At 40.9% G+C, this 14,888-nt stretch overlaps 1 protein-coding gene across 6 annotated transcripts in view; it reads left to right on the top strand.

Annotated features, from left to right (window-relative positions):
• The window catches only part of LOC109510713 (unconventional myosin-Ic), a 64,727-nt gene extending 50,144 nt beyond the window's left edge, over positions 1 to 14,583 (top strand). For all 6 annotated transcript variants that reach the window (XM_019861203.1, XM_019861204.1, XM_019861202.1 and 3 more), the window contains 19 exons: positions 467 to 558; positions 711 to 805; positions 2,550 to 2,596; positions 2,688 to 2,768; positions 3,172 to 3,277; positions 4,108 to 4,225; positions 5,074 to 5,187; positions 5,337 to 5,413; positions 5,767 to 5,835; positions 5,931 to 6,015; positions 6,682 to 6,841; positions 7,347 to 7,430; positions 7,522 to 7,615; positions 7,691 to 7,746; positions 7,820 to 7,955; positions 8,026 to 8,096; positions 8,174 to 8,271; positions 10,215 to 10,314; positions 10,941 to 14,583. In XM_019861203.1, coding sequence (XP_019716762.1) covers positions 467 to 558; positions 711 to 805; positions 2,550 to 2,596; positions 2,688 to 2,768; positions 3,172 to 3,277; positions 4,108 to 4,225; positions 5,074 to 5,187; positions 5,337 to 5,413; positions 5,767 to 5,835; positions 5,931 to 6,015; positions 6,682 to 6,841; positions 7,347 to 7,430; positions 7,522 to 7,615; positions 7,691 to 7,746; positions 7,820 to 7,955; positions 8,026 to 8,096; positions 8,174 to 8,271; positions 10,215 to 10,314; positions 10,941 to 10,967 — 1,710 coding nt within the window. In that variant the 3' untranslated portion in view covers positions 10,968 to 14,583. The remainder of the gene's footprint in view (positions 1 to 466; positions 559 to 710; positions 806 to 2,549; positions 2,597 to 2,687; positions 2,769 to 3,171; positions 3,278 to 4,107; positions 4,226 to 5,073; positions 5,188 to 5,336; positions 5,414 to 5,766; positions 5,836 to 5,930; positions 6,016 to 6,681; positions 6,842 to 7,346; positions 7,431 to 7,521; positions 7,616 to 7,690; positions 7,747 to 7,819; positions 7,956 to 8,025; positions 8,097 to 8,173; positions 8,272 to 10,214; positions 10,315 to 10,940) is intronic.
• The last annotated feature ends 305 nt before the right edge of the window (positions 14,584 to 14,888 follow it).

Here is a 14,888-nt window from a genome sequence, read left to right as displayed (position 1 = left end):
TTATTCTGGTCTCTGGCTTCTCATGAAAATGACTAGTGGCACTAAAAAGTTTGGAGTCGGCCGCTTTTGTTGAGGAAAAAATAGCCTCTGTGTGTGTGTGTGTGCGTGTGCGTGTGCGTGTGCGTGTGCGCGTGCGCGTGCGCGTGCGTGTGCGTGCGTGTGCGTGTGCTCAACAAATGACACAGGCGTGTGTGTGTGTGTGTGTGTGTGTGTGTGGGTGTGTGTGTGTGTGTGTGTGTGTGTGTGTGCGTAAATGTATATTGTACTGTGTTAACGTCCCACGGTAATGTTCTTGACCGAATTTTTAAAAAATCTGATAAATTGTTCCAGAAGTGAATTTCTTCAGGTTAGCAGCTCTGTAAACTCTCACTGCAAGAACATATTTCAGTACTGATCGCCCTTTCACTGTTATGCGGTGTGATTGCAATCCAAATCGCTTGATACTTTTCTTCCGATCCTGCTCCAGGATGAAGAGTGTCTGAGACCAGGAGATGCCAGCGACTTAACCTTCCTAGAGAAGCTGGAGAACACCGTGGGAGGTCATCCACATTTTGTCACGTCAGTTCTATTCCTACATTCTATATTATCCGTATTCTTTCCATGCCTGGTCTCATTGTGCTTCACTATTTGTTTCTTGGACATTGCGGGAGAACCTGTAAGGCATTTTCATGTTGAATTTATGTTTATGTACATATGTGTTTCCCTTGCAGTCATAAGCTTGCTGATGGAAAGACGCGGAAGATAATGGGTCGTGACGAATTCCGACTGCTACATTATGCCGGCGAAGTCAACTACAATGTTAATGGTACATACACTGCTCACAAAAATTTAAGGATAGCCGACTTTCAGGTGGAATTCCCTGATGACCTTAAAATGCACTGTAACTTTTACAGGTGACCGTAACGTGACTCTAAACCAGGGGTGTCAAACTCATTTCACATGGTGGGCCACATACGGCCTCGGTAGATGTCAAGTGGGCCGGACCATTAAAATGATACAATACTTTGCTGTGAATAACCAAAACAACATGTCTTTCTTTTGTTTTGGTATAAAGAAGCACAAGAACATTAGGAAAATGTTGAAATTTAATGAACATATCTTTTACAAAACATTTCATGAAGCACCTTACATTTCCTTCGACAAATGTGCAATTTACTTTTATCATTCTCATATATGCATTGCAACTGATCCCACTGATTGTACAAACTTTAACAAGTAATTGGTATTGAAAAATATAGTAATGCACTTTAAGATTAAACAAGATTCATAAAGAAAGCAAGTTTTAAAGCATTTACACGTGCATATAAAATCTAAATGTAATCCCTGCCTACACCTTACAAACTAAGGAGCGTGCTATTAAATGTGTAAATGTGAGAGTGCTATTGATAGCGTCTGCTGTCATGGGTCTGTCTCAGTGACAGACTGAGGCTGCTGTTGTCTTCTTCTCTGATCAAAACAGTGTCCCCTTGCGGATACTCAATGAATTGCACCTGATTAAAAATATTAATTCTGTGTCTTTAATGCATTTTTTTCACTTTTACATTATCCTGCGGGCCTGATTGAACCTACTTGCGGGCCGGTTCCGGCCCGCAGGCCGTATGTTTGACACCGATGCTTTACATAATCATCTCGCGTGCCGGATTAAACTCCTTTGCGGGCCGGATCCGGCCCGCGGGCCGTATGTTTGACACCACTGCTCTAAACATTTGAATGCACATGTAACTGTTTAGTGTTTTATTAATTTTTGAAGGACTTTCTGTTTTCCAACAAGTAGCTGAATGGCAAAATTCACTACAGGTGTTTGGTCCGTAAATCGACCACTCTAACATGGCTCAAAAATGTTGGTTGAATGTGGTATTAAAGCAATGCGTTCAAGCCCATCCGAAAAACTCAAAAACAAGAAAATAACTTGCGTTGTACATCTACTTAATTGCACTGTTTGGGAAAAACTCAGCTTAAATCGGGCTTAAATCGTTAGTGAGAAATAAACATGAAACCTTAAACTGTTGGTGTTAGGTGAAAATCAATATTTTGCTCAAAGTTGTCAACTGCACTGGGAAGAATTAAAACACAAAGGCTTCATGGTGTCTTAGTGGTGTGCATGTCGGCCTTTCGGTTCTCTTGTTCTCTGCTCCGGCTTTCCTGTGTGGAGTCGTAATTGTTCTCCCTGTGCTTGCAAGGGTTTTCTCTAGCTCCGCCCACATGCCGAAACAAGCACTTTAGGTTAACTGAAGACTTGAGATTGTTCGTAGATGGTATTATGTATCGATCTGGCCTTTGATTGGCTTTTGACCAGTCCAGAGTGTATCCTACCTCTAGTCCCAAGACAGCTAGGATCGGCCATGACCGTAATTATGACAACTGGTCTACAAAATGGATGGATGGCTGACTGTAGTTGGCAAATATAACTTACTGAAGAAGGAAATATGAGTTGACTTTATTTGATACAAAAGAGATTTTAAGTGCTGTATTTAAAATATGTAAGTGACAAAATTGTACTTCGTTAGTGCATGTATCCAACTTCAACTTCAAATGAGTCCTGTCTTCAGGTTTTCTGGACAAGAACAATGACCTGCTCTTTAGGAACTTAAAAGAGGTGAGACTGATTGACTGAACGGCAACAGCGATATTTTAATGAGCTGGTTTGTGTCTCATTTGGTCAATTACAATTCCATTTCTGTTTGTAGGTTATGTGCATGTCTGAGAACAAGATCCTGAACCAGTGTTTCGACAGGGACGAGCTGAGTGACAAGAAACGTCCAGACACGGTAATATACCTCATTCTCATGCGTCCCAACATACTTTCCCACTGCAAAACAAGCACAAACATGTTCTCTCAGTGTTGTTGAGTGGGCAGTCTGGCGAGGATTCTCTGCTGCCGCCCACTCACTGAGGAATGGCACCTTCCCTTACACCCACACAGCTTGAACAGGGTTCTGTCACTGGCTGGCGAGGCAAAATTCACCCTCCTCCATGATAGCCAATGTTCACCCTTGCCGTCACCACTTGTCGTCACTCCTCCCTTTTGACGTCAGTGTCCCCCCCCGCGCCCTCAAGTGTGGACCCATCCAGCATCAATTTCCTCTCTCATCACTTTTCATCAAGTTTTCATACTCGATTGGACCTGCCATCCTCATCTGTTGTCTGTCTTGTTTTTGTCTGCCTTTCCAGGCAGCAACCCAGTTCAAGGCCAGTCTGGCAAAACTCATGGAGATCCTCATGTCCAAGGAACCGTCATATGTTCGCTGCATCAAGCCCAATGACTCCAAGCAAGCAAGTATGAAGTCGTATCTTTTTTTTTTCCCATGTAAAATGTTGTGGGTCAACAAGTGAACTATTGGACTCAAATTCAATTTTGCTAACTAATGGTGTGAAGTCGTAGATATCTCAAATTATCACTTCTCTCTGGCTATAGTCCTGTGTTTTCCTCTTAAGTAGTTTATTTCTACCTATTTACAGATGCAAGGTAAAGTACTGTACGACATTTGTTCTCTGCAATTCACACATCCGAAGGGAGTGTTTTGTTATTTTCTGATTGGATGAAAACTGTGCCGTTTTGCATTGTAAAGTACGAGTTGGACGTTTGGACACTGTTTGGAATGCTAATAAACGAGAAGATGTCTCCAGACGTTTGACTGTTACTCTATCTGGAGCATACCAGGACTGCATAGTCGAGATCATATGTGAGCGCTGCATTTTCTGTAGGACTCACTCTTACTCCAGCGCAAAAGCTTCAAAAGTGTAATGTCGGCCTCATGTAACCACTCTTGGGCTGTAAACACAGTTAAAGCAGCTTAGCAGCTTCCACAAGCTAATATGTTCTTCATAGATGTCATTTTAATCCTGTTGATGGTAATTCCAAGCAAAACACTCTGTGTTGTGACCACGTCACTGGCCATGGAGTAAACTCCCCATGTGGTCGTTCGTATACTTCGATGTCCTTTGTTTTCCCCTTACAGTTGTCCTTTTGTTAGCTCACACTGTTTCTCTTTGTCACTCCTACTGCTGATTTTTGCTTGTTCATTCTTTCCAACGGGCTTTACATTATTCTCAGGCTCTTGTGACCTGACTCAAACCCTTCCTTCTACCCCTTCCTCTCGTTCTCAGGTCGCTTTGACGATGTTTTGATCCGTCACCAGGTCAAGTATCTGGGACTGATGGAGAATCTGAGGGTGAGGCGAGCCGGCTTTGCTTACAGACGGCGCTACGAGGTCTTCCTGCAGAGGTGAATTTTGTTTTTCCTCTTATAGTTAAGATGCAATCCACCAATTTCATCCTGTGCCAAGCCAGTAAACAATATGCACGTGTTGGAGCCACCAGCCGGAGCTCAGTCACCCAGTGTGTGCTAATTTGACCCAAGAGTTGAAAATCCACTTCAAACTATGTAAACCTGAGAAGAATCGCTGAAAATGATCTGGCCGTTTATTCTTCTAAATGACATTTGTTCAGAGCTCCTCAAAGTTCTTTGAACGTTACGTTTGAAATCGTAAAACTTTCCCAATGATATAAATCTTTCATTTTTCTGTCACTGCTGTAAACATGAGACAACAGTTGTATTTGTTTGTAACAGAACAACGCTGATTTCATTGTGGGTACTTTTCATGATTTGGTTTACGGTAGTTGTTCCGCCTGTGAATAAATGCACTGTATTACCTAAGCTCTCTATAACGTTCTGGGAAAGCCTGAAATGAGATCCTGTAAGTGCTTAGGTGTTTCAATTTGATTCATTAATAGATGAATGAACCTTAACTTTTTGGTATCTATCAAACTCGATTTACTTTATCACCCATTTAGTTTAATGAGAAAACACATTCTGTTTTTAGCCTGCTCAGTGCGTGAGCAGGCTTTCACAGGCTTTTGGTTAGAAAGAAAGCATACAACATCGCAAGCTCCATGTGATTTCAGCCAGCCCTCTTTTGCTGGAGACATTTTATTTCATTACAAATCATTCTGTCTACAAAATTAAATCTTTTCTGTTGTGGTACCACTGGTATGTACATTTGTGATGGTTTGATAATGTAAACATTACGCTGATATTTCAGCCCTGCAAATCTATTATTCTATTCCATTTAGGTACAAGTCCCTGTGCCCAGAGACTTGGCCAAACTGGAAGGGCAAACTGTCTGATGGAGTCGCAATCTTGGTCAAGCACCTGGGATACAAGCCTGAAGACTACAAGCTGGGCAGGTCATTAACACACACTGACACACATGCTCAGATGAGGAAACAAAATGGTCATACAGTATGTATAAAACTCTCTAAGAGCGACTAGGCAAGATATATAAAAGTATGTATTAATATGCTAAATACACTTTTGATTAAACTCCACTTCGCAGATCAAAAATTTTCATCCGTTTCCCCAAGACCTTATTTGCCACGGAGGAGGCCCTCGAGACCAGGAAGCATAGTCTTGGTGAGAGCTACTTTCACAACATACACAATATTGATGGTCTTCTTGACCAAGCTTTTCGCCCGCAATTGTGTTCTTCTTGTCTGTGGCTTGTTTGTTTTTTTTGAGAAAGCAACTGATGAGAAAATTAGAGTTGCGTGCAATAATTGATTTGAAAGGAATGTTTCACCTGAAGAAATACTGTATTGCCAGCAGGACATTTGTATTGTATAATGTTTTATCCCTTGGTGCAATTTCACATAAAAGGATTCTATGCTTCATTTAGGCTTACTGGAATTGTCTGGTTAACATGGCTGGTTAAATAAGAACTGTATCTCAAAAATAATCTGTTTTTTTTGCCTGGTGCCCTCCCACAGCCATCATGTTGCAGGCTGGATGGAGGGGCTACAGCCAGAGGTCCAAGTACCAGAAACTTAGAACTTCAGGTAAGGAATAGTGGATCATCTTTCGCCTTCTCCTGATGTAATTTGTACATGAATTATTTAACCCCAATTAAAAAAAAAAAATTGTGTTTTATCAGCTATTGCCATTCAGGCGTGGTGGAGGGGGATCTTAGCCAGGCGTAGGGCCAAACGCAGGCGGCAGGCTGCTGACACCATCCGCAGGTACACACAGACAAGAAAGTCAAATGAGCCTAATTACTCAAGTCATACAAAATATTTGTACAGCGGCACCTTGACTTACTGTACAAATAACTGCCTCAACTTCCAGTGTTTCGAGTTGCGAGCTGTTGCTTGGTCAATATTTTTGGGGGGGAGGCTGAAATGTGACTAAAATGTGAGTTTTGAGCAAGTATTAGATGTGCTACTGCTCGAATGAAGTGGGGCAATAAAGGCACAATAGCTGATAAACTTTCAGATGTTAATGAAATGAGTCAAACACACAAATACAGATGAATACACTCAAACACCATTGAAACGATGCCACACAAACCACCTGGAAACTGGCCAACATGCCCCTTAAAGGTATACGACGCAAGAATGGACTAAACTGCGGGTTTGTCATCTTAGCTACACTTGAACAAACCCGTTTATTTATTCATATTCTATTTTATCTTATATTTTACAATACAGTGCTATTTTTCTTTTTTAAAAATATGGAACCAAAAAAATGTAGCAGTTTATTTATTTTTTTTGGGTGGGGCTTGAATAGCATTTTGACTCATTTCGAAGGCGAAAAGTAATTTGATGAATGAGTAAATTGAGTTCAGGCTTGGTCATGGAATGAAGTCATCTGGTAACTGTATTGCGATTTTGTTTCATCACACCCAGGTTCATAAAAGGCTTCATTTACCGCCACAAGGAACGCTGTCCAGAAAATGAGTATTTCCTGGATTACGTGCGCTACTCTTTCCTCATGAAGTTGCGCAGGAACCTGCCAAAGAACGTTCTGGACAAAAGCTGGCCGAAGCCGCCAGCAGCTCTTACAGAGGTAGGAATTGCTCACGCACGCAGCTCTCAGAGCATTTTGGAACACTAGATTTGAATGACATGAGTGCCTGACGTGCTCTGCTGAACCACCAACTTAAAATACCAGTTTTGGCAGACAAGGAAAGAAGCCGAGAGCCATAAGAAAAACAGTTTTGAAAAGGGAAGGCAGTTGGACAAGCATCCCCTATTCTCAAGCAACTGTTTGGCCTTCCACCTTCTGTATGGACATACTCTACATTAATACCAAAATAAATACATTTAAAATGAGCTCCAGAAGCCCATGTGATATTGACCGACAAAGATAAAAACGAGGGACATTATCACTATGTTTTTAGTTAATGTTGGTCAGTTTCATAAAATTGTGCCCTTGTTTCAGTTAGTAACTTTTTTTTAAAGCATTCTCATTTTTACGATATTCCATTCACAAAAATGCTTATTCGATTTTAGATGTTTGGTTAGTTTTCATCAACTCTAATAACCTTCCACACCACTGTCTGTGTTTTTAGGCTTCTGAACATTTGCGCAAACTCTGCATGCAGAACATGGTGTGGATCTACTGCAAGAAGATCAGCCCTGAATGGAAACACCAGGTGATGCTTGTTCAGTCCGCTGTCACACTGCTCCACAATGTGATTTACAACATTTGACCAACCGCTTTATTTTTCAATCCTGTATGGCTAGATGGAGCAGAAGCTAATCGCAAGTGAGATATTTAAGGACAAGAAAGACAACTACCCACAAAGTGTGCCCAAGCTTTTTGTCAGCACTCGATTGGGTAAGTGTCTTTAAACGTTTAGAATGTTCACATGCTACACACAATATCAAGTGCTGACTCATCACTTCTGCTCAGACGGTGAGAACATAAACCCCAAGGTCCTGCAGAGTCTCGGAAACGAAAAGTTGAAGGTTAGTTGAGTCCAGTTCCATTCAGACTCGCCAGTTGATTCGATTTTTTTTAGTCATCCACTCCTGTCTCCAGTATGCGGTGCCAGTCACTAAATACGACAGGAAGGGCTACAAGGCCCGTCCACGCCAGCTGCTTCTTACGGCAAACTGTGCCATTATTGTGGAAGATGCCAAAATCAAGCAACGCATTGACTACGATGCTCTCAAAGGTCAGAAGTCAACTGCCAAGCGACTGGTTTACTCTCGACAGCCCCTTGTTCATTGAAACTTCCTGCGTAGGTATCTCTGTCAGCTCCCTCAGTGATGGCCTGTTTGTTCTGCACGTGCCCAGTGATGACAACAAACAGAAGGTAGTGTGCACAAGCGCTGGAGTCACTGTGTTTTTTGCTTAACATAACACATTCATATTTGGGTTTAAATTCCACAGGGAGATGTTGTTCTACAAAGTGACCACGTGATTGAGACCTTGACCAAGATCGCCATATGTGCTGACAAAGTAAACAGCATCAACATCAACCAGGGCAGGTAAGAACTTTGGGCAACTGTTTGCGTTGGGCGAGAGCACACATTACATCATCATCAGTGATTATTCTTACAGAATAGGTGACAAAAATGCTGATTAAGTTTTATTTTCAATTCATAAGGCATTAATTGCGTTATTTTTTTTAACTGTTTGTTTTCACGATGAGCATTTTGTCGCCTGAAAATTATAAACTGCTCTCAGAAGATTTTGAAAATCACACTTATTTTATTGAAAACAGTTGTACCAATACCAAGGGTTCTCAAACTTTTGGGGAGAATTTTTTTTTCCATGGATCCCTACATAATCCTAATGCTAAAGCTAATAGTATGTTTGTTTTTATTTATACTCCTTTTTTTTTTTTTAAATGATGCACTATAATAATTTATGGTAAATTATTTCGCACGCCCATAAGCTACTGTTTGTGGCTCAAAAAGCGTTACCCGATATGAACCTTGCCTCGCACAAAAGCTTTCAGTGAATCTACGATTAAGAATTTAATTTGCATGAATAAACAGGCTAAGGTAAGACAGAGTGTTGATAAATGCACAAAATTCACCACTGTTGCTGCTTTCCCCACAAGTGACCGTCTTGCGAAGTCGAATGCAAGAGCACAGTGCCAAATGCTCAGTGAGGTGAACAACAAACCGAGAGTGCGGCTTAGCACTTAAGAGAAATCTTTGGCGCACACTGGCATTTCTGTTGACAAATCCGGGATGGGTAAAACAGTGAACACACACCGCGGACACCACGGAGGGAGTTATTGATGTCCAAAAAAAATAATAGCCACTGGGCTGAAGTTTGTAAAATAAGGCCTGGATATTCTACATTACCGCTGGCAAACCAAGGTGGCAAATCCAGGTCCAGAAAGTAAAAACCCTGAGTTGAAGCAGCTTTGGCCTCAACCAAGCTGTGGCAAGGTTTTGCTACCTCTGCTGGCAAATTACTGTGTGGACAGATGAAGCCCAAGCCGGGTTTTTGGATGGACTGTACAACCGAACGCTGTGTGTGGAAAGAAAGCACACCATAATCAGTACAGTGATCCCTCGCTATATTGCGCTTCATTTGTCGCGGCCTCAGACATCTTTTTTTTCCCGAAGTACTGTCTCCAGAAAAAAAATGCCGAATGACTCAGAGGTTTTGTACATGCCTGTACTGTATATGCAACAGGCACTCATTCAATGTGCATGATTGGTTCCCGGTGCGACGTCGACCAGTGACAGCACGAATAGATATATCCTGTGAGCTGATTGGCTGCGCATCTTCGCAGCCCCACCCAGCACCTTCCCTTGTGTCTCATCACGCTGTTGACTGTCTGGCATACTGTCTCTTAGTGTTGTGTTTGCTATGTGCGTGGCAAAATTCCTGGGGCGGGGGGGCAAACCCTACTTTGCGGGTTTTTCACTTATCACGGCCAGATCCCGGTCCCCATTAACCACGATAAGTGAGGGATCTCACTGTACCTCATCCCAACGATGAAATATGGTGGTTGCAACTGTTTTACTTGCTCGGGTTTAGGCGCATTGCCTGTCATTCAAACAAATTGAAAGTTTATCAAGACATTTTGCGGGAGAACTTAAAACTATTGTGAAGGTCTGCTTTGCAGCGACAGGAAACATTTGGCGTGAAATGAGGGTCAACCAATTTTTTAATTCAAAAGCTCACATACACTACTCATCCTGCACCGTGACGTTTACATTTTCTTCAGGAAAAACATGGAAACATTGTTTCTTGTTGTGGTATTATGTTTGGTCTTGTAATAATAGACCAACCATTCTCTATTTTGTTTGCAAAATAAAATGTTGTTTTTCTTTACTTACTAAGTTTTACTAAGACTTGTACTTTTAATACCGTAATACTGGAATATTTTTGCTCTCTCGGTTATCATCAGTCAGGATCGAATATCGGCCCTTGCCTACACCTAATCATCATTGTGCTTCCCCTCCAGTATAAAATTTACTGTGGGCCAAGGAAAAGAAGGGTTCATTGACTTCACACCTGGATCAGAGCTATTGGTGGCGAAGGCTAAGAATGGGCACCTATCTGTGGTGAGTGGTCAAATTCTCTCTTTTTAAATAATATAATCAAACGATCATTTCATTTAGTGGTATCCTGAAAATCCTCCTTGTACTGGATAGGCATCGTCCCTTGAATAGTAGTGGCCATTGTTTGCCATATTACCACATATGCAAAGTCATGATAATATCGAGTCTATGCCACATATTTGCAGTTTGGCATTTGCAAATTCTCCTCGTTGTGGATTTTGTGGGCCATTATCAGCTGAAAAACATGTCTGAAACAATCATGTTGCTTTGGCTCCATCTGGTGGCATCTTTGTGCCAAACACTTCTTAAGGCAATGGCAAACCTTTTTGGGTGGGTGTCAAGAACCCAAATCTTTGTTATTCATGGTGGTGAAACTCTTTCGTGAGCAGAGGGCATGACTTGTTTTTTGCCCCTTTAAGCTCAGTGTTGGCTGATTCCTTTTGTGGGCTCAGTTGAAGTTCAACTTAGTTTCTCAACACAGTTTTCACTGACTGGTACTACCCTGCAGCAATCTCCAGTATCTGATGAAAGCCACTCAGTCCAAGTAAACGTCAGAATGGAAAAGTTGGTGTTGTCACTTCTGGTTTGTTCACATCATGTGACTTTTGTCTCTTCTGCATTTCTTTCAGACGGCTCCGAGACTGAACTCCAGATGATGATCCAGATTCTTTGTTGTTCCCTGACTCACTCACACACACACACACACACACACACACACATATACGATGCACTCTTCCATCCTCCAATCATTTGACCTCAAGCCCAGCTCTGCTTTAGCCAATCAGGTGCCAGCTTGTCACGATGTTATGGTGGCGTTCGCCTCCAATTTCAAGAGAAATGATCCAGCGATACTAATTGATATATTTATGTTTATATGTTCTATTTTGGGGATTAATAGAGTTGGAATATTGTAATTTTATAAGTAAGGCCAAGGAATAACTGATATTTTGGTGTGTTTTTCTAGGAACATGTGTGCTTATTTGTGATTTATTTGGGAACTTGACCGAGGAAACAATGACAGAAGAAGATGGTCATTGCGGAGAAATCAGGATGTTATCCTTTTATGTATTTTCCTGCTCTTTTTCTTGCTTTTATTTCTCTCGTCGGTGTTTTTTGAAATTGATTCAAGAGTCTGATTGCATGTGGACAAATGGTTGAAGGGATGACGATCGACTCCAATAAGAGACATGTTAAAGCTTTAAGTGATGGGCATACTGCTGAACTCGTCATGTGTGCTCCGACACAAAGGGAGACGATGATGAGGGACAAATTGCATTCACGGTAAGCACGTGAACAACTTGAACTCGGTAAGTGTGAGTGAGCTGAGGAGGGGGCAGTGGGCTGGTGGCGGGAATCGTCAGACACCTTTTAGTCGCCTTGTGCTCTGCCTTTCCCGTGAACAAATACGTCAGCATTGCTCTCCATGGTGGATGGCACCTCCGCCACCTTTCCAGAAGCCATCTCTTGCATCACTTCTTTTGCTTCCTCTCTTCTTTGTACAACCTGACTGGTCTTTGTAGCTGGTGTCAGACATGCAGCTAATCCGGCGTTTTATACCCCCGTGTCTCTCAAAGAGACAAAACCTTACAATTTCACACCACTCATTGAAAAATGGGGTCGGATTAGATGTTAGATGGCTAATTCGAAGCTAAAATGGACATAAAGGCGGTATGATTTTAAGACACTTGAGTTTGGCTTATTTAACATTAACTTTGTGGTGTTTTGGTCCCGTTTCATTGTCTTGGAAAGGATTATAACTCCATTTGACGCTGCCAGGTGACTGTTGCATAATCCTGCAATTCCCTAACCCGAGTGGTCCAACCAGCATGTCGCCTGCATGTAACTTTACTGTTAAGTCCAACCTTTGTGGTGCCAAAGCCAAATTTTGAGTTTAAGGGATTTTTTTATTTTTTTTTACTTGATGAGGTGCATTAACGATAATAAAAATTAGGCATGGGTCGATATTAGATTCTGCGCCGCAGGATAACTGTGAGCAAAAACAGCGCCGTATCACTGTATTAAAATTGCAGGTCTAAAATGCACGATTTTAAAAAGTTTGGGTAAAAAAATATATATTTTTTTCTGTAGTACACAATCCATTTTTAAAACAAAATATAGACTATTTCAGGGATGAGAATGTTTTAGCCTTTTCCATTGTGCATCCATGAGAGGTGAGTGGTGTTGCCATTTAACGTGCTTATTGGTTAGGTTTAAGTCCTCCTGCTGCTACCAATGGATGTGTGCTAACGTTAGCATTAGCTGCCGCATAATGTCATCCGTGCCTTTTACCTCATTTAATGTGCCTTATATCTGATTGGTGTTAGCAGCATCCAAGTTTTGGATCCCTCCCCCACCCCCAGTCAACGAGTAAGTTATTCTGACTTTTTTTCTCAGCTGTCATTCTCATCCCTGATATTTGTTGGACATTAAGAAACACGTACCATGTTAAGTTATAATAAATGAAAGAAGAAAGAAATATTAACTTTCTTAATCTGTTTTAGTTCTTCTTAGTAAGTCACAGTGTCCCATCACTGGTAAGCTGTTTTTAGAACAGACCTCTAGGCTACTCATGTTGTCCTTGGGGGCTTATTAGAACCCGTTGGCACCATGTGTTGATTTTTTTCATGACAATGCATATTAATCGCAAGAGCAAAAAGGCATCCGTGTCTGTATGCTGGAGTTGGCACAGTTGCTCTCTATGGTGTGCTCTGCTCACCCCTCCCCTCTGTGCTCAGCTGAGAAGGAGGGGGAGAAAAAGCGTCTGGCCTCACGTAATTAACTTTGACCATGTGGCTTGCTTAGTGAACTCTGCAAGCAGCTGATCATATTGCAGCGAGATATTGCCTGCTTTGGAGTTGCCTCAAAGAAAAGAAAAGCTCATAACTGGTGACAGGCAGTTTTAATGGTTGTTGAAACCTTGACTTTTAAACCGCTAATCAGCCCATGCCAAGTAAAAATTTTCAACACAAAATTCTGTGTCAATAAATATTCATTCTCTTCTTTAAGTCGGGAAAGTCGAATGCTTTAGATTTTGCTAAAAATCATCAAGATTCTATCGAAGGTTAATAAAAAATAATGTTTCCTCAAAAATCATCAGGTGTATGAATAGTATGACAAAGACAAATATAATTCATTATCTCTAATAAAACTTGATTGACTTCCATGCAGGCCGTTTGGGTTCAGATGCCTCTCAACTTGTCAGTCTTTGTTGACACTTGCAATATTTCTAGCCAGAAAGACACATCCATTAACGAAACATCACTTCCAATGTATACTGGGTATAAATCATATTGACTCTTAACTGTAAACAGGCCCTGACTTTGATGAAATATGTCATGGTTTGTCTTTTGTAAAAAAAAAAAAAACAACAAAACAATGAATGAAACGGGGATTTCAAACAAAATGACATTTTATAAATTGATTGTTCTTTTCTTTACGTTCTTTCTAAGATATTGTACTTTTTACTTAATTTCACCCAATGTCACCGTAATTTTAAAATAGTCTGTCAAATTTGGGAAAGGGGTGAGGTCCCATACTGGGGCCTGTAAAGTAGCATTTAAATCATATTCAGACTCATATTCAGTAAATGTTCTTATATACACGCAGCAGCTCCTATAATCGAGCAGTTTTGAAAATTGACGTGTAATTGAAAGCCAGCCAAAACCTGATTGCCTATGAAAAGGTTTGGACCTAATGCTCAGTTTGAGAAAGTCCTCAAAATGTTTCCCAAGGGTTATTATTTTTGCAGACTTCACTCCAAGACGGGTGCAATATGCCAAGACTGCTGCTTCACTTAAAAGCCAAAGAACCATTAGATTTCTGATCATTATCAGTTGTATAATTTTTGAATAGTTTTTGTTTGTTTTGATCTGATTTTATTTGATTTCCGGAGGGAGACACTTGTACAGTTTGTGTTCTGCTATAAATGGGATGTCCAAGGCAAGTTTGAGGATGTAAAACATTTTGGGAGACAAAACATGTACAATAGTTGAATGTGCCTTGTTGCTTAGCAATATTAAGAGACTCGTGAGATCATACGACCTTGTCTGTTAAGTCTAACAGAGCAATATTTGATTGTTGTTTCACTGCTTGACAAAAAAAAAGGCTTGTGTAACAGCTTTATTGATACCAAATCCTAATGTTTTTTTAAGATACACCTTTTTGTCAGCTGTATTACTGTATGATCCAAACTAATGTATAATTATGACAGCATACTATGAAACATACGATACTAAAGATGCGTTGAATAAATTTGACATGTGCAGAAAAATATGTCGCTTTCGTTATTAAATCATCCTGTTTTTATCCATGCGTGCACGCATGTGCCATTTTTGGCCAACAAATCGGATGGATGAGTAGTGAAACTGGAATTCTCCATTAGTGTGATTGTATGTCTGTCTCTTGTTGTTAGCTTTCGCATTTTTGGAAAGGAAGGGTCATTTTTACACTGGATTTTTTTCCATGGTTAGAACGTGAGCTTTCAAATTCCTCAGGAACCTTGACATGAACCTAGATTGTGTGTAAATCATCGCAGAACTGTTCTGCGTTCCTATAAAATAGTATAGTTGTCTCCCCAG

Source organism: Hippocampus comes, unplaced genomic scaffold (genome assembly GCF_001891065.2).
Source record: "Hippocampus comes isolate QL1 unplaced genomic scaffold, H_comes_QL1_v1.1 scaffold122, whole genome shotgun sequence".
Lineage (NCBI taxonomy): Eukaryota > Metazoa > Chordata > Actinopteri > Syngnathiformes > Syngnathidae > Hippocampus > Hippocampus comes.
This window is presented reverse-complemented; position numbering and strand designations above follow the sequence as displayed.